The sequence below is a fragment of the Salmo salar genome, chromosome 17, assembly GCF_965601325.2.
Source record: "Salmo salar chromosome 17, fSalSal1, whole genome shotgun sequence".
Classification (NCBI taxonomy): Eukaryota; Metazoa; Chordata; class Actinopteri; order Salmoniformes; family Salmonidae; genus Salmo; species Salmo salar.
In genome coordinates this window covers 4,337,246-4,362,412 of record NC_138307.1, presented here as the reverse complement: position 1 = coordinate 4,362,412, position 25,167 = coordinate 4,337,246, and the positions used below count along the sequence as shown (strand labels likewise).

At 44.8% G+C, this 25,167-nt stretch overlaps 1 protein-coding gene across 3 annotated transcripts in view; it reads right to left on the bottom strand.

Moving 5' to 3' along the window:
- The window catches only part of pard3ba (par-3 family cell polarity regulator beta a), a 189,249-nt gene that overhangs the window by 37,411 nt on the left and 126,671 nt on the right, over window positions 1-25,167 (bottom strand). For all 3 annotated transcript variants that reach the window (XM_014151297.3, XM_014151298.3, XM_014151299.3), the window contains 2 exons: window positions 20,594-20,809; window positions 17,559-17,766 (listed from right to left, as the gene is read on the bottom strand). In XM_014151297.3, coding sequence (XP_014006772.3) covers window positions 17,559-17,766; window positions 20,594-20,809 — 424 coding nt within the window. The remainder of the gene's footprint in view (window positions 1-17,558; window positions 17,767-20,593; window positions 20,810-25,167) is intronic.

Below are 25,167 nucleotides of genomic sequence, written 5' to 3'. Positions count from 1 at the left end.
TCCTCTGGTACAATGGTTAAAGGTTGGTGATAATGCAGTGTGATGATTTGCTAGAGTGGGTTAATGCAGTGGGTGTATTAGTGAGTTGGAAATGTGGTTGAGATGATGATTAACTGGTATTAATATACAGTATGTATTCTGAACTGATACGACATGCTGACAGACAGAGTGTGTCGCTCCGGGGTGAAGTTTCCCCTAGGTACAGATCTAGGATCAGTTTCCCATCCCCCTATCCTAACTTTAACCATTAGTGGGGAAAATGCAAAACGGACCCAGGGTCAGCATCTATCTGACCCCTAAAATATTTGGGTTTTATTTTCTCACATACAGTCGTGGCCAAAAGTTTTGAGAATGACACAAATATAAATTTTCACAAAGTCTGCTGCCTCAGTATCTTTAGATATTTTTGTCAGATGTTACTATGGAATACTGAAGTATACTGTTCAAAAAAATAAAGGGAACACTTAAACAACACAATGTAACTCCAAGTCAATCACACTTCTGTGAAATCAAACTGTCCACTTAGGAAGCAACACTGATTGACAATACATTTCACATGCTGTTGTGCAAATGGAATAGACAACAGGTGGAAATTATAGGCAATTAGCAAGACACCCCCAATAAAGGAGTGGTTCTGCAGGTGGGGACCATAGACCACTTCAGTTCCTATGCTTCCTGGCTGATGTTTTGCTCTCTTTTGAATGCTGGCGGTGCTTTCACTCTAGTGGTAGCATGAGACGGAGTCTACAGCCCACACAAGTGGCTCAGGTAGTGCAGCTCATCCAGGATGGCACATCAATGCGAGCTGTGGCAAGAAGGTTTGCTGTGTCTGTCAGCGTAGTGTCCAGAGCATGGAGGTGCTACCAGGAGACAGGCCAGTACATCAGGAGACGTGGAGGAGGCCAACAACCCAGCAGCAGGACCGCTACCTCCGCCTTTGTGCAAGGAGGAGCAGGAGGAGCACTGCCAGAGCCCTGCAAAATGACCTCCAGCAGGCCACAAATGTGCATGTGTCTGCTCAAACGGTCAGAAACAGACTCCGTGAGGGTGGTATGAGGGCCCGACGTCCACAGGTGGGGGTTGTGCTTACAGCCCAACACCGTGCAGGACGTTTGGCATTTGCCAGAGAACACCAAGATTGGCATATTCGCCACTGGCGCCCTGTGCTCTTCACAGATGAAAGCAGGTTCACACTGAGCACATTTGACAGACGTGACAGAGTCTGGAGACGCCGTGGAGAACGTTCTGCTGCCTGCAACATCCTCCAGCATGACCGGTTTGGCGGTGGGTCAGTCATGGTGTGGGGTGGCATTTCTTTAGGGGGCCGCACAGCCCTCCATGTGCTTGCCAGAGGTAGCCTGACTGCCATTAGGTACCGAGATGAGATCCTCAGACCCCTTGTGAGACCATATGCTGGTCTGGTTGGCCCTGGGTTCCTCCTAATGCAAGACAATGCTAGACCTCATGTGGCTGGAGTGTGTCAGCAGTTCCTGCAAGAGGAAGGCATTGATGCTATGGACTGGCCCGCCTGTTCCCCAGACCTGAATCCAATTGAGCACATCTGGGACATCATGTCTCGCTCCATCCACCAACGCCACGTTGCACCACAGACTGTCCAGGAGTTGGCGGATGCTTTAGTCCAGGTCTGGGAGGAGATCCCTCAGGAGACCATCCGCCACCTCATCAGGAGCATGCCCAGGCGTTGTAGGGAGAACATACAGGCACGTGGAGGCCACACACACTACTGAGACTCATTTTGACTTGTTTTAAGGACATTACATCAAAGTTGGATCAGCCTGTAGTGTGGTTTTGCACTTTAATTTTGAGTGTGACTCCAAATCCAGACCTCCATGGGTTGATAAATTGGATTTCCATTGATTATTTTTGTGTGATTTTGTTGTCAGCACATTCAACTATGTAAAGAAAAAAGTATTTAATAAGATTATTTCATTCATTCAGATCTAGGATGTGTTATTTTAGTGTTCCCTTTATTTTTTTGAGCAGTGTATAATTACTAGCATTTCATGAGTGTCAAAGGCTTTTATTGACAATTACATGAAGTTGATGCAAAGAGTCAATATTTGCAGTGTTGACCCTTCTTTTTCAAGACCTCTACAATCCACCCTGGCATGCTGTCAATTAACTTCTGGGCCACATCCTGACTGATGGCAGCCCATTCTTGCATAACCAATGCTTGGAGTTTGTCAGAATTTGTGGGTTTTTGTTTGTCCACCCGCCTCTCGAGGATTGACCAGAAGTTCTCAATGGGATTAAGGTCTGGGGAGTATCCTGGCCATGGACACAAAATATCGATGTTTTGTTCCCCGAGCCACTTAGTTATCACTTTTGCCTTATGGCAAGTTGCTCCATCATGCTGGAAAAGGCATTGTTCGTCACCAAACTGTTCCTGGATGGTTGGGAGAAGTTGCTCTCAGAGGATGTGTTGGTACCATTCTTTATTCATGGCTGTGTTCTTAGGCAAAATTGTGAGTGAGCCCACTCCCTTGGCTGAGAAGCAACCCCACACATGAATGGTCTCAGGATGCTTTACTGTTGGCATGACACGGGACTGATGGTAGCGCTCACCTTGTCTTCTCCGGACAAGCTTTTTTCCGGATGCCCTAAACAATCGGAAAGGGGATTCATCAGAGAAAATTACTTTACCCCAGTCCTCAGCAGTCCAATCCCTGTACCTTTTGCAGAATATCAGTCTGTCCCCAATGTTTTTCCTGGAGAGAAGTGGCTTCTTTGCTGCCCTTCTTGACACCAGGCCATCCTCCAAAAGTCTTCGCCTCACTGTGCGTGCAGATGCACTCACACATGCCTGCTGCCATTCCTGAGCAAGCTCTGTACTGGTGGTGCCCCGATCCCGCAGCTTAATCAACTTTAGGAGATGGTCCTGGCACTTGCTGGACTTTCTTGGGCGCCCTGAAGCCTTCTTCACAACAATTGAACCGCTCTCCTTGAAGATCTTGATGATCCGATAAATGGTTAATTTAGGTGCAATCTTACTGGCAGCAATATCCTTGCCTGTGAAGCCTTTTTGTGCTAAGCAATGATGATGGCATGTGTTTCCTTGCAGGTAACCATGTTTGACAGAGGAAGAACAATGATTCCAAGCACCACCCTCCTTTTGAAGCTTCCAGTCTGTTATTCGAACTCAATCAGCATGACAGAGTGATCTCCAGCCTTGTCCTCGTCAACACTCACACCTGTGTTAACGAGAGAATCACTGACATGATGTCAGCTGGTCCTTTTGTGGCAGGGCTGAAATGCAGTGGAAATGTTTTCGGGGGATTCAGTTCATTTGCATGGCAAAGAGGAACTTTGCAATTAATTGTATGATGCAAATTGCCATCATACAAACTGAGGCAGCAGACTTTGACACAAATATTAATTTTCACATTCTGAAAACTATGGGCCACGACTGTATACTGAACAAAAATATATATGCAACATGCTAAATTTGCACTAATCTATGGATTTCACATGACTGGGCAGTGCCGCCCACTCACTTGGGAGCCAGGCCCAGCCAAACAGAAATAGTTTTCCCCCACAAAATAGCTTTATTACAGACACAAATACTCCTCAGACACTCCTTGTGTTGTGTGACAAAACTGCATATGGTGCACCTGTATAATGATCAAGCTGTTTAAATCAGCTTCCTGATATGCCACACCTGTCAGGTGGATGGATTATCTTGGCAAAGGAAAAATGCTCACGAACAGGATGTAAACAAATTTGTGCATTTGAGAGAAATAACATTTGAGAGAAATAAGCTTTTTGTGCGTATAGAACATTTATGGTATCTTTTAATTCAGCTCATGAAACCAACACTTTACATGTTGCAAACCAGGACTTGTACTCACAAAACATCAGCGGGAGTGCTGCTCTAGAAACAGATCTCCCCCCAATCATTTGGACGCAAAAGGCAAAACTGATCCTAGACAGCACACTGTGACTACGGGCCCCAAAGTGTTTTTGCCCTCCAGGCATGGAGTTGAATCACATGTCGCTCTCAAGCTTCCGAAGGGACTCTCAACCAAAACATGGTTCTCTGAGCCACTAATTATTCCCCCAATGGCCTTCACAGGCAGCAAGACATACAAATCCATGGGTTAATTCACATATCTATATTACACAATGGGTGTTCTGTCAGGTAGAGTATGTCTGGTCTTATAGCCCCATGTTATCAGGGGCATGGCCTGGGGGCAAATCTGTCACAACCCTTTCCTATGGGGGCCGCATTCAGCAGAAAACATTCAGATAGAAACATATGATTGTAGAACAAACACACCTCAGTAACATGTAGAATAAGAAATCATGACGTTTCTAGAAATATATGTAAAACGAACATGCCTCTTTGACGTAGAGAATAAGGGATCGCGTCAGCTCTATTCATGACATTTCATGACACAAGTTAATGCTAGTCAACTTTGCACCAGTGACACTTAACACCTTTGAATATGAGAGTGCAGCCAACTCCAGATTACATCTCCAGACTAGAAAAACTGCTTGAGGAATAACAAAGCTCACTTGGCATTCAAACACTTCTTCAAGCCCAACTAGCCTATCATTGCTTCCCGTACAACCTGCAGACATTGAATCACTGTTAGAAGAACAGTAATATGAATGAGTGATATTATTGCCCATTCGTAGCATGGTGCTGGCAGTAGTATCTATTTCACAGACTTCATTGACACTGGCAGTCTGGCCCTCCATGAGAGAAGTGAGCTGGGTGGCTCGTCCCTCTCTTTCACACAGTATTGTGTGTGTGATGGAGGCCGATCATTACGTGTACATAAATTAGAGCATCTCGCTCTTCTACTGTCTGTCTGTGAGAGAGAGAGAGAGAAGAGAGAGAGAAGAGAGAGAGAGGAGAGAGAGAGGAGAGAGAGGAGAGAGAGAGAGAGGAGAGAGAGAGAGGAGAGAGAGAGAGAGAGAGAGAGGGGGGGGGGGGGAGAGAGACTCACAATTTGATAGACGTAGAGTGTACAAAACATTAAGAACCACTTCCTAATATTTAGACCCCCTCCCTTTTCCCTTCAGAACTGCCTCAATTCGTCTGGGCATGAACTCTACAAGGTGTCGAAAGCGTCCGACAGGGATTCTTGCCCATGTAGACTCCAAAGCTTCCCCACAGTTGAGTTGGCTGGATGGCCTTTGGCTGGTGGACCATTCTTGATACACACGGGAAACTGCTGAGCGTGAAAAACCCAGCCGTAGGCTTGGGCGGTATGCAGATTTTCATATCATCATACCGTCCTTCTCTAATTCCGGGTTTTACGGTATTACTGGCATAGCACACAAGGGGGCACTAAAATCACAAGAAAAGCCTTTTGGGCTTCTACTACCAGAATGCTAACAAAATTTGAAAAATCTGATAGCGAAATCACATAGACGCTGTTAGCTAAGTGCTAATGAGAGAAAACGAACAAAGCAATTGCAAACACAGGCAAATCCAGCTCATAAAGTTATACAAGCACAGCTAGTAGCTACTGAATGTGTAGACCTTTACAAGCTTAAGTTAACAAGAGAAATTGTGGAAATGAACACCTGTGATTCATTCATTTCTGAAGGAAGAGCAGCATTTGTACATGGAGCAAATGGGAGAAAAACAGATTGCAGAAAGCCATTATAAGATATCTGATGGCAAACATTTAGTAGTGAATTGCATACAAACACGTGAATGGCTGAACTGTTCTGCGGAACTACGGTAAGCTTCATAATGTAAAATGATGTGGCAGGTGCACAAGTTGACAGCAGGTACTAGTTTAAATGTATTGAAAAACTTCAAATCAATATTTGTTGAAGGTATTGAAAACCATCCTGTGTCCTTTCCCAAACACCCCGGTATACAGTATACCGCCCAAGCCTATCCAGCAGCATTGCGGTTCTTGACACAATCAAACCGGTGTGCCTGGCACCTACTACCATACCCTGTTCAAAGACACTTCAATCTTTTGACTCGCCGATTCACCCGCTGAATGGCACACATACACAATCTGTGCATCAAAGCTTAAAAATCCTTCTTTAACCTGTCTCCTCCCCTTAATCTAGACTGATTGAAGGGGATTTAACAAGTGGCACCAATAAGGGATCATAGCTTTCACCTGGATTCACCTGGTCAGTCTATGTCTAGGAAAGAGCATGTTCCTAATGTTTTGTACACTCAGTGTATGTACCTGCCATGGGGAAGGTATAAACCCACTTCCCCTCCATCATAATTCACTCCTTCATTTCCCTAATCTCTCCCTCTACCCTTTCCTCAGCATTTCTTTTCAAGACAATCAGGTGGTGTGGAGATCTGAATTGGTGGTCAGATTTGAAGTCTGAATTGTTTTAAGACATTAAAAATGCATGGAGCGAGACTTTTTGAGGGCTGGATTCTATCTCGCTGTGTAACTTTGTCCTTATCGAATCATGTTTATTCAGAAATATGGATGTAATTTCTCATTGTCATTTCCTGTTCCCGTTTGATGCTGAGACACCTGACAGCCCCAAAAGCTAGAGAACCAACACAGGAAGCTGGCCACCACTCTGTGTGGGAAAGCTCATTGGGAGCCACACACAGCCACACAAAGAGTGGGAGATCTCATTTAAAAACACACAACACCTACATCATAGCACTGGCTGCATTACTTTCTCATAATGGTGTAAGATGGATGCTCTGGGTTACTAGGTCATTGGTGTCGCGGTTTAATGTGATCCTACTGTCACAAGGGGCCAAACGGAACCATTATTAGTATAGCGCTCTCATCATTAGTCTGCCTCTGCGCCAGAGTCACCAGAACGGCTCTACGATGAAGAAACAAGAACCAATATCCCCAAAATGTCCAAGTATGACAAGACAAAAGACTGTCCGGTTGAGTTCCAGTGAAAAATCAGCTTTTTTGGAAGGTGCCTTTACTCATAATCTTAATCACCTCTTCCAGAAGCTTCCCCATGCTCATTACATGACATTCTGAGGAAGTGGGTGAGAGAAGGGGGGAAGAGTAAAATAAAAGGATTGTGTCTTCTTTCTAATGAGGTTCAAAACACAGTGAGATCACAGACAGCCTGGGTGATATAATTGCCCTGCGACCTGTGGAATAGGCTCCCTAGGGAAGGAGGGAGGGAAGGAGGGAAAAGAGGGAGAAACAGACAGAGGTACAGGGGAGGGAAATAGAGAGAGTAAGGAAACATACTGTAGCCTATTTATCAGTATGTGTGCTAGACTCATTTCCTCCATTATCATATGTGGTTGGCAGCTCAGGAAATGAAGCTGTTTGTGTGACGACAAGCAGAGAGCGGTAAATAAATAGGCTTCCTTCAGCGCTGTTGGATGGAGCCAGTGGGAAACTGGTTACTGGTGAAGCGCTAACAACTAGCTAAACAGGCATTCAGTCTAAGCAGGCGTTCAGTCGGCAAGAGTGATGATGTCAGGAGACAGTTCACAGTGTCGGTCGGTCGGTCTGTCAGTCTGTCAGGGGAGTTCATTGATGACGTCTGTCTTCTATGATGGAATTGATTGAGGCTAATAGCTGAGACGGTGTGTCTGGTGTTACATATGCATGCAAGCATGTGTACACACACTGCGGGCACCCGCACACTTCCAGTTACATGCGCACACAAACTCTGACATTGTTCCAGGTGGGTAGGCCTGACCTCTTAGGCCAGCTGAAGCACCGCGCGCGCGCGCGCACACACACACACACACACACACACACACACACACACACACACACACACACACACACACACACACACACACACACACACACACACACACACACACACACACACACACACACACACACACACACACACACACACACACACACACACACACACACACACACACACACACACACACACACAATGATATAACCATTCCTACACATTCCAGAGGACGAGGAGTTGATCACCCATAAAGAAGCGGGGATAATGCCAGAAAAATATGCATCTGCCTTTGAGTACCAAAATAACAAGCTGGGAGAGAAAGAGCGAGAACGACAACAAGAGAGAGAGAGAGAGCGAGAGAGAGGAGACAGAGAGAGAAGAGACAGAGACAGAGAGAGGAGACCGAGAGAGAGAGGAGACAGAGAGAAAGATAAAGAGACAGAGAGAAAGATAAAGAGACAGAGAGAGGAGACAGAGAGAGAAAGAGAAATAGAGCGAATGGAGAATGAACGAGAGAATGAGAGAGAGAAAATGAGAAAGAAAGAGAGAGGGAGGGATAAGCCAAAGCTCCCATGAAAGTATGGCACGGTTGGAGCTTAGAAATATAGAGAACAGTGAGGATTCCAGAGGCGGCGAGAGATAGAGAGAGAACACTTAATCTCACAGCCTATAAATGTTTTCACGGTAATTAGATTGCTGTGTGTATTTTCTACCGGTACCTCGGTGGAGTTGGAAGTTTTGGAAGCCAGAGAGACAAGTAGGGATGAGTTAAATTAAAAACTACAGAAAGAGGTGTGATGTAACAGGGGCTCTTTGGTGTTTTCTGGTACAGAACACTGGAATACTGCAGTAGTGTACATCACGCAGAGGACAGTTAAGAAACTTGAAGTGTACAAGTATGTTGAGAAAGAATTAAACGGTTCTTCTAAAAGCAGGGGGGTCATATCACTCTCATTTGTGTTTTTTTCCCATTCGGAAACACAGACACGCACACAGAACTCAGCCACCCTCCACACACTTCCTCACTATACCCCTCTCTACCTTCTTCCCCTGATTGACAGCATGAGAAGCGAATCACAGCTCCTTCCTGGCAGCCGAAAGTTACTCCCCACTTCAATAATTAAAACAGAGTCTCTCATTATTCCCACTGGGCATAATTAAATCTATTTATCTTATTTCCTCCATATGCATACTGCAGCAGGCGGCGGCAATTTGGGCTAAATCACCTCCCATTAACACTTCGTATTAAGAGTTATACGACCAAATAGATCAAAACCACCCTCCCAGACGAATCTATTGCCGTTAGAACCGCCACTGCTGTCGAGCAATAAAGACTGTGTTGAAGCGAGCTTTGAGTGAAATAACAATTAGTTCAGCTGTAGGCCAAAAATGTATGGTGTCGTTATTGATTTATCAGTTCTCTCGTTGGATGCAATACGCATGCAAGCACACACACTGCGTGCACCCGCACCACATCCAGTTGCATGGACATCCAATTGCACGCACAGACCAAATCAAGACATACAGGAACCTCCAATGCACAGTCAAAGAAATGAATACAACACTGAATATAATTACCAACATAGAGAAAGAGGCAGAGAATAGGGAACGGAAGAAGAACCAGGGAGAAAGAGGCAGAGAATAGGGAACGGAAGAAGAACCAGGGAGAAAGAGGCAGAGAATAGGGAACGGAAGAAGAACCAGGGAGAAAGAGGCAGAGAATAGGGAACGGAAGAAGAACCAGGGAGAAAGAGGCAGAGAATAGGGAACGGAAGAAGAACCAGGGAGAAAGAGGCAGAGAATAGGGAACGGAAGAAGAACCAGGGAGAAAGAGGCAGAGAATAGGGAACGGAAGAAGAACCAGGGAGAAAGAGGCAGAGAATAGGGAACGGAAGAAGAACCAGGGAGAAAGAGGCAGAGAATAGGGAACGGAAGAAGAACCAGGGAGAAAGAGGCAGAGAATAGGGAACGGAAGAAGAACCAGGGAGAAAGAGGCAGAGAATAGGGAACGGAAGAAGAACCAGGGAGAAAGAGGCAGAGAATAGGGAACGGAAGAAGAACCAGGGAGAAAGAGGCAGAGAATAGGGAACGGAAGAAGAACCAGGGAGAAAGTAGGGAGTAAGCAGATAGTGAGTTGAGAGACAAGATGGAGAGAAAGATGTTTCCAGGGTGTGAGGTCTGACTGGTGGGATTGATAATGTTCTCAGGAGTGGCTTCATTAATGAGGGAAGAGTGCGTATGTGGGAAGTGAAAGGTGTAATGTGTGTCTGTGAGAAAAGTGAAAGGTGTGTGTGTGTGTGTGTGGGAGAGCGTGCATCTTTAAACAGTGTCTGGCCAGTCCCGGGTGTAATGGCGTGTCAATCAGACTGCTTAGCCGAGAGAGGAATGAGAAGAGAGAGGGAGGGGCGCGCTCCCTCTCTGACGGCCACAGAGTGAGAGATGCGTCTGTCACCCAAGGGCGGCACGTGAAATATGGGCTTTATTTTAATTGTTTGCGTTTCTGATTTCTGGCATATTTTAATGATTCATGCACAAAGCGCTAGCTCCAGGCAATTTGTCTTGTCTCCTTTCCCCCCCCCACTTCTGTCAAAAACAAATGAATATTTAACGAGTCAGTTACACGTCTTACTTCCACACTCATTTGGGAGGGAGAGAGTGATCTTTGGTGTGTGTGTGTGTGTGTGCGTGCGTGCAAGTGAGTGATTATTTGTGTTTGTTTGTGTGTGCGAGTGAGCATCTGTGCGTGTGCATGCGTTAATGTGTGTGCACATCTGTGTGTGTGTGTGTGTGGTGTGTGAATGTGCTCATCTGTGTGTGTGTGTGTGTGTTTATCCAAGCACTGTTTGAGCCAGTCATTAAGTCCAGGACAGCACACAGAATCCGGGATGAAGAGATACTGTAGGGTGAGAGTGACTGATCAAAGGTCTCAATAGAACTACTCCATCCAGACTACTAAAGGTGTTGAGGATTCAGACACACCAGAACAATGACAAAGACCCTAACAAGCAGTGAGCAGGTGTAATGAAAGACAGAGGGGGAGGAAAGAGAGAATGTATGTGACAGAGAAAAGGAAAAGAGAGCAAAGCAGAGGCACCATTGGCCAGCCAATAATTGCACTGCACTTTGATTTCAAAACAAACCAAGGAAGAAAATGAGAGAATAAGAAAGAAGTGTGACCCTCCATATCCCCAACTCCCCCCTACAGGCAGCCTTCCTACCCCATGAAAAGGGCAGGATTAGAGGTTAACGTGCTGTGACCACTCCTGCCCTTCTCCTTAGACCTCATAAGAGCCACTTAATCTTTTCCTGTAAGGGAGGAATGTCTCACACACACACACACACACACACACACACACACACACACACACACACACACACACACACACACACACACACACACACACACACACACACACACACACACACACACACACACGAGCCTGGGACGGCCAGATGGCCGGCAGACACCTAATGGCAGAGGAAGCCCATCGATCACATTGAGCTTGATGACGGGATGGCGGCCATTGGAAGAGGTGTAATCGCTTCCTGGCATCCTTTGTTGCTGGATGAAGACAGAGTGAATGACCTGAAGCAATGAGATCAGATGACCAGTAGAAGGAGACAACTTCTTGATGGCTCAATTGGCGTTTTACATTGGTCGATGAGCCTCCATGTTGCTGGATAAGAGTGAAGGACTTGAAGGTCTGTGGATCAGATGACCAGGAGACAACTTCCTGATAGGTCAACGGGCTTCTTACATTGGTTGAAGAGGTCTTAATGAGCTTCTTTCATTGGTGGATCAGCCTCCATGAAGACATAGGCCATGATTAACAGAATCAAAACCCGCGATGCATCATGGGTAAATTTTGACTGATCTACAAATAATACTGAGTAGTTATTTATGATGCAAGGAGACTCGTAGATCAGTCAGTCTCGACAACAACGTCAAACTCAGCCAGATAAGTGAAGGACCTGAAGTGCTGGAGATCAGATGACCAGGAGACAACTCCCCGATGGCTCAATGAGCTGCTTTCATTGGTCGATGATGAGCATCCGTCGTCTGAGGTTGACCGGTGTTTTCGTCTAGCCATAATGATATGTCTGGAATATCCAGACGTCCATATATTCTTATCCTGAAGCAATTTGTCTTGTTATCCATCATTGTACCTGCCAATATATTGCACTGAATCCGTGATTAGAAATAAAAGGACTTGAACCCACTGCCCTTTGTTTGTCAGGCCAAAGCCCAAGCCATTAACCCAAGAGGTCCAAACCTCTTGACATAGATCAGTGGTGTTGTACTAAGGGAGCTACGCTCTACAGGAAAGAAGAAGCCTGCCTGTCATGTTGACGGTTTAGTATCTGATATATATGCATGGGGATTTTCCTTTCTTTGGCTGGTTTTTTCCCTTCCAAAATCCCTCTAATGCTTGATTGACAGGTCACCACAGCAACAAGTAAATTACCAAATAATTTCAGGAAGCAGTCCAACATGAGGCAAAACATATATATCGTTTGTTTTTCTCGACCTGCGCACCTCGATAGCGCGACCCTCCGTTGACGTCCATAGGGAAGTTAGAAATAAGAATTGCGCCATGCCAGAGATATAGGATGCACCGTGCCTCAGAACGACAAACATTTTCAGGGAGGAGGCATTTTGGCTGGTGGTTGCTGGTGGACATTGGACTGGTTTTTAAATCAACATTCCATAAATCTGAAAGAAATAACTATGGAATGAAAACTACTGTCCTGAGTACTCAAAGATTATAGTAAATAATTTACCCACAGGATGAGTGGTGAGACTAACTTGGGAGTAAATACAACCTGCAAACAGACAACAACAAAAAACAGACAAAAACATCTCCAAGACATCCTGACATGTTTTCAAGGTCAACTCCTGTGAGGACAAAAAGCCACCTGCCTTCAAAGCGTCAACAAGGTAAACCATGACGTGACAAACCATGACAAACTTAGCTAACAACATTACGGTTAAGAAAAAACATCTCAGCTTCAGCTCGTCACAGCTTAATGTCACCAACACATCTAAACACGCCATACAACTCCAGAATCACTCTGGTCCACTTACAAGAACTAGTCTCAATTCACCCAAAGTCTGCACTTGCACACACTCTGTCATGGATTTAAAAGCATTGGATTGGTGTAAGCATTGGCTGAAGGGAGTTTCCACAATTGTTAAATCCATGATGGAAACCATGCAAGTGTACACTTCGGGAGAAGGGTGGCAAATCGGGATGCAGGCCATATATGGGGGATTTACAGTAGGTCTGAGAAGGGTGTGGTCCGTCTACGGCACCCATCCTTTAGGATAACACAACCACATACTGGGCTTTTTGAAGTAAATTAGAGAATTTAGGTCCGGAACGGGCCCCGCAAATTGGCTTGGTTTCCTGATGGATTATATCTGTCCCCGGGAAGAGGGAGAGAAAGAGAGGAAAGAGGATGGAAGCGAGCGGAGGGGGATTTGTAAACAGCGGATCAGCGTGCTGGCTTTCATGTCCCCAAATTGGCAATAGTAGTGGGGACGGCCGTGTCCTGTCTGTCTGTCACACTGAGGGCCTTAGTGACAGCCACTCTGAGCTGGAGTGACGGGCAGAAGAGGTGGGGAGGGGAGGGTGACGGAGAGAGAGGAGGCAGTATGGGAAAGAAAGACCGGACGCAGAAATGTATAAGGATACGCGCACACACACAGGTCACAGGAAAGTGCCTGTTATTGAAGTTGTGATCAGGCAGACGAGTAAATGCAACATACAAACAGCCACACAAATACAAAGACAAATGTATGCATATATACATACATACATACATACACACACACACACACACACACACACACACACACACACACACACACACACACACACACACACACACACACACACACACACACACACACACACACACACACACACACACACACACACACACACACACACACACACACACACACACACACACACACACACACACACACACACGCCGTGTCCGGAATCGGTCTTTACTACTACTTACTAAAACAAAATACTGTGTACTTATAATAACACATACAATTACGGGTTGGGTACAACAAATATCAACATACTAGGCTCACCCATACTGAGAATGCGTCCACTGATGCGCAATTGTGGAGGTCTGGTGCCATTCATTCCTTATGGGCAATTCCTTGGTAACAGAATGATACAGAGACTCAGATTTTTTACTTTAATATGTAAGCCAAACAAAAACCAATGATTGCAAAGTTAAACCATATAACTCTATACACAAGAACGATTTTCATCAATTTCCACTGAACGTTTTACAAAAACACATTTACATGAAGAACAGTGCAGATGCAGAGTTTGGTAACAGAATGACGGCACAAACTGTCATTCTGTTACAAAACGTTGCATCTGCACTGTTCTTCAGATAATTTAAAATATATAATATAAATATCTTCAAATAATATTTTTGCAGGAATCTCCTTGCGAATGATTATATATATATATTTTATGGGGGGAAAATGTTAAAAGTAGTCCTTGTGCGTAGAGTTAAGGTTTGTTTAACTTTGCAATGATTGGTTTTTGTTTAACATACATTTTAAAGTGAAAAATCTTTAACTGTGGAATTGCTCTAATCTGATTATCATCTCATTATCAGCTGCTGTCAAACACACGTGGGTCAGAAAAGACGATTTATTTCCTTTAATAGCATGCAGTGAAATCGTTTTAGATGAAAATCTAAAATGAGTATGACATCTTGGCATTTAAAGCACACAAAACTTTATAAATGTCACATACTATTAAACTTCCTATTTTCGCATACCCAATCAGCTTACTATTAAGAACACAATTACGGGTTGGGTATTCGGGCCCGGCCAGTCAGCTACAGTCAGGAAGAGGACCTCAAAACAGGCAGGCTCGTGTTGACAGGACCATTGAGACACCTCAACATACAGTAAATGTAGACATCTTGCACATATACCCATGAGAATATGTAGTCATTTCTAGTCTCCACCGGCACTTTGATAAAGCTGCCACACCCGTCTCTGTACTGAACATACCGTACACATCTTTCATAAGAGCCTATGAGAGAGTGTACTGTATATGTATGCACACGGTGAGGAGTCTCACGTGGCTGACGAGTAATGTGGCTGATCTTCAAAAGGCCTGTCAATGCTGAAACTCCCTCAGGCGGTTCGCTCAGCAAGGACACTTCAATCTCTACTGTTGTAGGTACCGAAGGGACAACCAGTCATCTCGCATCGAAGGGGGGATATGGGGGGGATATGAAGTGTGTAGGAGTGCGTGGATGGCGGTGGGGGGAGTGGAGCGGCGATGGAAGTATCGACTAGATTTTGTGAATGCAGAGACCATACTGCTGTCCTCTCAGAGTGAGAGAAAGAATGAAATAAAATAAAGGAAAAGGGAACAAAAGAGGGAAAGAGCGAAATAAAGAAACTAAGTACAAAGAAAGAGCAATATAAAGACAAAAATACAATAATCCAGTTAATATTGGCACTGAGTATTTTGATTTCAGAATAGCCTTGTTGAGTGGTGAGTCCAAATAACACAATGGATTGTGGAAGTCCTGCCTACGCAAACAAAGGATCAGGCTGCCCAAAAATAATACGGCACATACATAAAAACAATAACGGCCATGAAAATAATTCAGAGTCTCAAAATACATTGGTCCCGCTACAGTGTTGCACACGCTTTCGATCAGTCTTTCATTTTTCCAGTTTGAAATACAGCCATCAGAGTAAAACAACATTTGTGATCTACAATTAGATTGGATGTGTTTCTAATGGCACCCGGTTCCCTATATAGTGCACTCCTTTTGACCACAGTCCTATGGGCCCTGGTCAAATGTAGTGCCATATATAGAGACTAGGGTGCCATTTGGGATGCAGATTTTGAGCTACGCCGTATTCCAGCTAATTAAGTCATAGTTCACATGCAATCATCAGGCCAGAGTGTTTGGTGGAAAATCTGGGAGCGTTTAAGTGTCTTGCCCTCCACTTCTGCTCCAGCTGCACTCTGCGCTTAGGGCTGCACTTGGCTGGATGTTCAATTGCAATGTAAATGTTTCTTGGAATTTTTATTCAGTCAAATGGTTCAAGAATGTCCTGGCTAAAGCCTTCAACCCAGTGAGTAGTCAGAGAGCGCACAAGGCTATGTTTTGAACCTTCTCAGAACAAGCTGGGGAGCGAGAGAGTGTGTGATGGAGTGTGTGTGTGGTGAGTGTAAGTGAGAGTGAGAGAAAGTGTGAGTGTAGTTAGTGTGTGTGAGCATGGATGTGTGTGTGTGTGTGTGTACACTTGCAAGTCTGTGTGTGTGTGTGTGTGTGTGTGTGTGTGTGTGTGTGTGTGTGTGTGTGTGTGTGGTGTGTGTGGGGGGGGGGAGGGCCTCCCGAGTGGCGCAGAGGACTAAAGCACTGCACCGCAGTGCTGAGGCGCCACTACAGACTGGGACGCACAATTGGCCCAGCATCGTCCGGGTTAGTGGAGGGTTTGGCAGGCGGGGGATTTCCTTGTCTCATCGTGCTCTAGCGACTCATTGTGGCGGGCCGGCGCCTGCAAGTTGACTTAGGTTTTCAGTTGGACTGTTTCCTTCGACCCATTGGTGTGGCTGGCTTCCGGGCTAAGCGAGCAGTGTGTTAAGAAGCAGTTAAGACGCATGACTCTCGACCATCGCATCTCCCGAGTCCGTTGGGGAGTTCCAGCAATGAGACAAGATCGTAACTACCAATTGGATATCAACGGCACTTTCCTGTAATTGTTTGTATGCACACTGTGCCAATGTGCGTGCATTCATACGTGTGTGTGCATGTGCATGTGTGTGCATGCATATCTGTGTACGTGTGTGACAAGAGGTCCAATAACAACAGCCCTGTCCAGTGACCTCTCCATCTCCCGCCTGCAACCATCAACCCTCCCAGAAACCAACCAAGTAAAAGGTTGTGCGTGTGTGTGTGTCCATCCTGCTACCAAGTCAGATGTTAACTGTGTACATCTCCCCACCATTACCACTGACATGCTGGACGATTGGATTCTTATCCGAGGGCCTAAAATCGATAGACACTGATCGCAATTGAGTTGATCGCAATCGAATTATAAACGTTTGAACTTCTATGGTGTAATAACAAGACTAGATTGATAACCATCTTTTTACTTTTCAGTATCACATTTACCCTAAATCTCAGCAAGATAATTCTTAGCTTAGAACTAGTGCAGGGCTCTCCAACCCTATTCCTGGAGAGCTACCTTCCTGTATGTTCTCTCTCCAACCCTGTTCCTGGAGAGCTACCTTCCTGTATGTTCTCTCTCCAACCCTGTTCCTGGAGAGCTACCTTCCTGTATGTTCTCTCTCCAACCCTATTCCTGGAGAGCTACCTTCCTGTATGTTCTCTCTCCAACCCTAGTCTAGCACACCTGATTCTAATAATTAGCTAGTTGATAACCTGAACCAGGTCATTTTACAAATGGGTTTACAGTGAAAACCTACAGGAGGGTAGCTCTCCAGGAACAGAGTTGGAATGTCCTGTACTAGTGAAAGAAATTGTGAGATTTGTGTTAGCTGCTTATTGGGATGGTGAAAACGTTGGGTAAGTGATACTGGAATAAGCAATGGTTGAATGACCTGAACAGTTGGAAAAGGGGAGTGCTAAAAGAGGCAAGAGTGGAACTAGAATTCAGAGATGCATATAATGAAACGTAAAGAGTGGAAACATTGGCCCTGTGTGGCTCAGTTGGAAGATCATGGAGCTTGCAACGCTAGGGTTGTGGGTTTGATTCCCACAGGGGACCAGTACAAAAATCTATGCACTCACTACTGTTAAGTTGCTCTGGACAAGAGCATCTGCTAAATTACTGAATTGTAAAATTGTAAATGGTTGCCTACCTTAAGAGCCCAAATCCTTTCTTCTTGGCCTTTTTCTCCTGGTCCTCAGAATCCTCGGTTTTCTTCACTTTTTCTTTGCTTTTCTTCTCTTTCTTCTTCCCTTTGGTCTTCTTCTTCTTCTTCTTCCCTGTCTCTGATTCAATCTGGTCCTGGCGGGATGAGCCACTGACGGGCGTGTCTCGACCTGAGCTCTGCTCTGACAGGTCATCTGAGAGGGAGGTAGCAAAGGTTAAAAGGTCAACTAGGGCTGACCCCATTTAGTCGACTGGACGATTGTTTGGTCAATAGGCTGATGGTCGACCAAGGTTTCTTTAGTCGAGCAGTCGCAATAAAAACAAATATTTCATGGTGCACAAGACACCTGTCTGTTTCAGTGGACTTATCCATTGCGGAGGCCACGGGGATGGCACAGTCCATCACTCTAAGACACTGAAATTGTAGATGGTTATATTATGTCAAAAATAATGGTGCAACACTAATAAATCTAATATTATTTTATAACAAATGCGCTTTCTCCTGCGTTGGATACTGACACTGTCATCACCGTCACTATAATAATAAGCAATGTCGTTATCATTAGTAGGCTTTGTATAGTAACCACCATCCTGTTTAGTCTTAATACCATAACTTATTTAGGCCTATATTTCATTATATTGTATTTATCACTCATTCATTCATTCATTCATTCGTTCATGCCATCACACAGCATACGAGACGTTCATGCTTTGAAATGCAATCAAGCATTTTAGTTTAAAAATGTAATAAAGGGAGTTTTGAATAATTAGCCTAAACAATAAATAAAGCGCAGTTCACGAATGCATGCAACTGTTTTTAGTTTTTTGTAATTAGCAGACTCTCCGGTACACTTACATATTTAGTGTTGTTTACACCGTTCCAAATGATCAGAAAAATATATAATATTGTAATCTAACAGCAACTGTTTGGCACAAATAATACTCACACAGCACTTGCTCCTATACCCTCCTTTTTCCTGGCTCTCCAGTAGTTTCATTTAACATTTAAGTCATTTAGCAGACGCTCTTATCCAGAGCGACTTACAAATTGTCAAATGTCTTCCACAACTAAGTCAAATGTCTTCCACATATCGGACTTCCCCTTTCCCCCCGTTTCGAGTTTCTTTTTCACGTCCTCCGCCTCCATTTTGCTGTCACGTGTTACTGTGTTCAGAGATTGTTCAAACCAATTTATTGCTGTGATTATGTAAGGCTATAGGTCAGGCCCTATTGGCCACATGCTTACGATGCTTACATGTGTCAACTAAAGAGAGCAATGGTTGAGGGAATAGGGAATGTTTTTACTCAACAAATTAGGGATTTCGGTAACATAACTTTTCAGTCAGAAACAAGTAATAAACTAAATGGCTGAAATGATGTTGCAGCTTCAGCATAGACAGTCCAATAAACACTTGCTGTGGTGTGGTGCCTTCACGCTGCAGTAGGGAGGAGAGCGAGACAACGTGTGCCAGTCACAGGCACTCGCTGTCATTTTTTTAACATTGTGACCATCGGGCTCTTTCGAGTCATTTGTGTGTCTTAATTATTTAATCAAACAGTGTGCTTAAAGCATCAGACAAGCTCAGTGCATATGTAGTTGCTTTTATTCAAACACATTGGGTGTGTGTCTATATATGGACAAATAAGTTACAACATTTAAAGAACAGGACGACTCTTGGTCGACCAAGATTTTTTTTAGCCGGGACAGCCTTAAAGTCAACACAGATGCCATACACACAATGAAGTAGACAGGCGGACAGACAAACACACACTCATATACATCTCCCATCCCACATGCAGTGACTCAATACTTTGCAGCCGGGTTCACCAACATGTCTTTTTGGGAAAGTGGGAGAGGGGGGTGCTGCCTCCAATCTTGTATTCAGAATCACTGGTTCCCCCTCTAAGCCTGAGGCAACCACTCCGTGAGGCCAGAGGAAAAGTCAGAGGCAATTCTGCTTTACGGTTCAGTTTGGATGCTCAAATGGTCACACACACACACACACACACACACATACAGACAGATCTTTGGCTTCACATGAAAGATGTTGCATCAAAAATGTGCAGCTGTGGGATTAAAAAAGTTCCCTGCCCAGAAACGCTGACTACATATACATTGAGCCGCTAAACAGTGTGTCCTTTTGTGACCTCTGCGTTTTGCAGCGAATGTCAGCGAGTTACGCAATGGCTAAATTACTCATTATTAATATCAGCGATAAACCAAAGTTTATACAACTCATGTGTGGAGATTTCTGAATAAATCGTCCCTATGTATTTTCCCTCGGCACCCACTGACCAATTTCAAATCAAAATTGGCACAAATGCTTATTTTACGAATAATTTGTATTGTAATGAGATGTGGCCTTGTTTGGGGATGAGGATAATTAGAATGATACCCAGTGTGCTTTGCAAGTGTCTATTTTTTACATTTTGGTCATTTAGCAGATGCTTTTACCACACTTCTGACACCAATGCAGTAAATTTGGGGCCACAAAATTGTGAACCGCTATAAAAATGGTATAGAAAAGTATTTGTATTTTATTACAGAATACATTGTATTGTAGTTCTGGCCAGTGAAATACAAATGACAAAATATAAAAAATTGGAATATGTACTTGTCCCCCCGCCCCCTCGAACCCTGGTTTAGAAGATAGGGCTGAGGAAACATAGGGCTGTGGGAACATAGGGGCGAGGGAACATAGGGCTGTGGGAACTGAGGGAACATAGGGCTGTGGGAACTGAGGGAACATAGGGCTGTGGGAACTGAGGGAACATAGGGCTGTAGGAACTGAGGGAACATAGGGCTGTGAGGAACTGAGGGAACATAGGGCTGTGGGAACTGAGGGAACATAGGGCTGTGGGAACTGAGAGAACATAGGGCTGTGGGAACTGAGAGAACATAGGGCTGTGGGAACTGAGAGAACATAGGGCTGTGGGAACTGAGGGAACATAGGGCTGTGGGAACTGAGGGAACATAGTCATGCTCAGTGTTGCATTAACGTTGATGGCGATTTCCCTTACCGTCCTCCGGCTCCGAGGGCCCATCGTAGGACTTGTCGATGGCGGTGCGGAAGCTCTGGTTGCATCCCCTCCCCCGCACCATGTGGGGCCTGGGGCGGTGGAAGGGCACCTGGCTCTGCTGCCGGGCCTCCGACACGGCTGACTGGAGACTCTCCAAGGAGCAGGACTTCCATAGGCCCAAGGTGGGACCCAGGTCACTCCCCCTGGATGAGGACTCTGAGAAGGGGAGAGACAGGGAGGGAGGGGAGGGAGCCCCCGGTCAGCATGGATAGAAGGATGGAGGAGGAGGACGGGAAGTGGAAAGAGAGGAAGAGGAAAAAGGAGATGAGCGGTTGGGGAGAAATGGATGAACAATTTCAAATGGGAAGTTAGAGTAAAAAGGATGCATAGAGACAGGTGTAAAAGATGGAGGCAAGAGAGAGAGGGAGGGAAAGGATGCATTCATGTAGAAGCAAAGGAAGAGGATGAAGGGGAGTGGAGGAGTGCCAAAGGACTGCCGTGAGTACACAGGCATGGGCCACAGTTAGGAGGAAGAGAGACAGAAAACAAGAGGACATGAGGAGGAGGACTATGAAGACAATAGGACAGACTAAAAGAGGACGATCACAGTTAATGAAGAGAACGGAGAAACAGAGAGAGAAGTGAGGTGGATAAGGACGAACAGAAAAAACTAAAGCGGGAGGACAGAGAGGAGGGCTGCGAAGAAGGGAGTGGATAAAGAAAGAGAAAAAGGAACAAAAGGGTCATGCAGGAAAAAGGTCTCCTGCACATGTCAAACACATGGCCAAACCCTCTTCATGGGGAGCTACTGGGTACACAGGTTTTTGCTTCAACCCTGCTGTAACAAACAACAAAAGGTCCTGGTGAGCAGCTAGAGCAGTAGGTGTTCTAAATTAGGGTTGGAGCAAAAGCCTGCAGGATGGTATAGCTCTGTAAGGAGAAAGGTTGGTCCAATGGCTAGTGTTGTAGGTTAGTCAAAGAGGTCCATCACCAGACCATGGCATGCATAAGTAGGCCGCAGAGACAGACAAACAAAGGGGATGTGGCGAGAAACACACAGCCAGTCCCAAATCGTTCCCTAATCCTTCATTTGGCCCTAACTCTATTTTGCTAAAAGGTATGGAAAATAGTTTAAAACCGACTGAAAAAGTGACTATTTCTAAGTGTCTATTTCTAACTCACACCAGGGATTTGCAAGACATTTATTTTTCAAAACGTTCTTGGAGAAGGCAAACGCTCAAAATGTTCTCGTTTTAGACTCTCTTTTGTCAACTCAGTCTTCAAAGCATGAGAATATTCCTCTTGAAATTGATTTTTGGAGAGTGGGCGATAGAGTCAAGGGGAAAGGAGGGAAAGTGAGCCAGGGCTGCAGCAGCAGTGGCTTTTAAGTCCTAAATTGACTTTGAGGAAGAAGTGGGATTTGTGTGAAATAAGGGGTTATAAATAGAGAGCGGATGCGTTCAGGAATAAAATGCTCAATTTGAGAAGCAGGATTTGTGTCACAAATGTAATTGTGGCTGTCCGGCAAGCAGCCTGATAGAATTAAGCCGCTTGCTGCTGGAGTGCAGCAGTGAACGCTGGGCTCAGAGTGTGTGTGCAGTACACGCTTGTGTGCATTTGCAAGCACAACACCACCTGTATATATATATGTGTGTGTGTGTGTTTGTGCAAATGCACGCATATATTTTTGTGTGTGTGTTGTGTGCGCCCGTGTGTGTGTGTCAGTGTGTGTGTGTGCCTTCCCTTCGTCCATATCCAGTGTAGGTATGTCAAATGGGTGAAGGTAGATGTAAATGAATAACGTACGCGACGGGAGGGTGATCATCCTCTTGCAGAATCATTCAAGTGTGAAACCAACATTTGACTCCCATCACTGCCTGCTGTGGACCAGATGCTCAATGTGGGTTCATTCACTCACTCATCATGTCAGGTCAACAATCATTGGTGATCGGTGCAATCCTCTGACAGTGCAGCGCAAGACAGGAATTCCGTAAGGGATTCACACAAACCAATAGTGCCCATCTGAATACAACTTTGAGCAATATGAGTAATGTTATGCAACTACCTCTAGCAACACACACCAACGTTATACAAATCAAAACACATTAGAACCACATGTACGATGCAGAGAAGCATAGACGCACACACTGGAATGCTTCACGACTCGAATACTGCAGCACACTGTAAGCCTCAGGGTTTCAAACCGACAGCAGTAACACACCCAGCGCTAGGATAGAGAAACTAAGAAGAGAAGATATACTTTATTAGTCCACGCAAGATGGACATTTGTCTTCTGCTTTTATCCAACCCCCGATATACATACACAAACACACATTAGATTGGAGAGGCTAAGCAATTTTGGGGGTTAAGTTACTTGCTCAAGGGAACATCGGCAGTAGGTGGCACCTGAGATATTGATGCATTTGTAAGAGCGAGCATTTCCCCTCTTTGACTAGAGCGAGCATTTCCCCTCTTTGACTAGAGCGAGCATGTCCCCTCTTTGACTAGAGCGAGCATTTCCCCTCTTTGACTAGAGCGAGCATTTCCCCTCTTTGACTAGAGTGAGCATTTCTGCAGCTCAACTGAGCAAGGGCGCCACCGATGACGGAAATGCCACGTTTTAAGCAGCCTCAACCTGCAGTGGATGATTTAAAAAGGTCAGTTGTCATGGAGACACCTCTGTCTGTGTCGGTGTGTGTGTGTGTGTGTGTGTGTGTGTGTGTGTGTGTGAGCCTCGCTCTTCTTCTCATCATCATGGAGGACAGACATTATCGGTTTACCTTTCCATCTCGGAGAACCCTGGATTCAATCTCTGGGCTAGCCTATAAAACCACGCTCACTGTGATGGGAACTAGTAAAACAACCTATATTTTCCCCTTTCCAATAAATGGAAAAGGTATATAACGTGGGTGGGTGGAAACCTTCAAACCTATTTTAATACCACAACCTTTGGGTGTTGACATTTGAGCTGTACCAGATGAAAACAGAATAACTTAGTGTTCATAGGGCAATGTATAGGAGAGGCAGATACAACAAAACAAACAGGTTTAGAGTGGTACAGTAAGCAATGCACACGTACAGCTGAAGTCAGAAGTTTACATACACTTAGGTTGGAGTCATTAAAACTTGTTTTTCAACCACTCCACAAATTTCTTGTTAACAAACTATAGTTTTGGCAAGTCGGTTAGGACATCTACTTTGTGCATGACAAGTACTTTTTCCAACAATTGTTTACAGATTATTTCACTTATAATCCACTGCATCACAATTCCAGTGGATCAGGAGTTTACATACACTAAGTTGACTGTGCCTTTAAACAGCTTGGAAAATTCCAGAAAATTATGTCACGGCTTTAGAAGCTTCTGATAGGCTAACTGACATAATTTGAGTCAATTGGGGGTGTACCTGTGGATGTATTTCAAGGCCTACCTTCAAACTCAGTGCCTCTTTGCTTGACATCATGGGAAAATCAAAAGAAATCAGCCAAGACCTCAGAAAAAGAATTGTAGACCACAAGTCTGGTTCACCCTTGGGAGCAATTTCCAAATGCCTGAAGGTACCATATTCATCTGTACAAATAATAGTACGCAAGTGTAAACACCATGAGACCACGCAGCCGTCATATCGCTCAGGAAGGAGACGCATTCTGTCTCGTTGAGATTAATGTACTTTGGTGTGAAAAGTGCAAATCAATCCCAGAACAGCAGCAAAGGACCTTGTGAAGATGCTGGAGGAAATAGGTACAAAAGTATCAATATCCACAGTAAAATTAGTCCTATATTGACATAACCCGCTCAGCAAGGAAGAAGCCACTGCTCCAAAACCGCCATGAAAAAGCCAGACTACGGTTTGCAACTGCACATGGGGACAAAGATCGTACTTTTTGGAGAAATGTCCTCTGGTCTGATGAAACAAAAATAGAACTGCTTGCCATAATGACCATCGTTATGTTTGGAGGAAAAAGGGGGAGGCTTGCAAGCCGAAGAACACCAAGAACACCAACCCAACCGTGAAGCACGGGGTGGCAGCATCATGTTGTGGGGGGGCTTTGCTGCAGGAGGGACTGGTGCACTTCACAAAATAGATGGCATCATGAGGCAGGGAAATTATGTGGATATAATGAAGCAATATCTCAAGACATCAGTCAAGAAGTTAAAGCTTGGTTGCAAATGGTCTTCCAAATGGACAATGACCCCAAGCATACTTCCAAAGTTGCAAAATGGCAGCATCATGTTTTGCGGGTGCTTTGCTGCAGGAGGGACTTGTGCACTTCACAAAATAGATTATGTGATTATAGATTATGTGGACATATTGATGCAACATCTCAAGACATCAGTCAGGAGGTTAAAGCTTGGTCACAAATGGGTCTTCCAAATGGACAATGACCCCAAGCATACCGCCAAATTTGTGACAAAATGGCTTAAGGACAACAAAGTCAAGGTATTGGAGTGGCCATCACAAAGCCCTGACCTCAATCCCATAGAACATTTGTGAGCAAAACTGAAAAAGCGTGTGCGAGCAAGGAGGCCTACAAACCTGACTCAGTTACACCAGCTCTGTCAGGAGGAATGGGC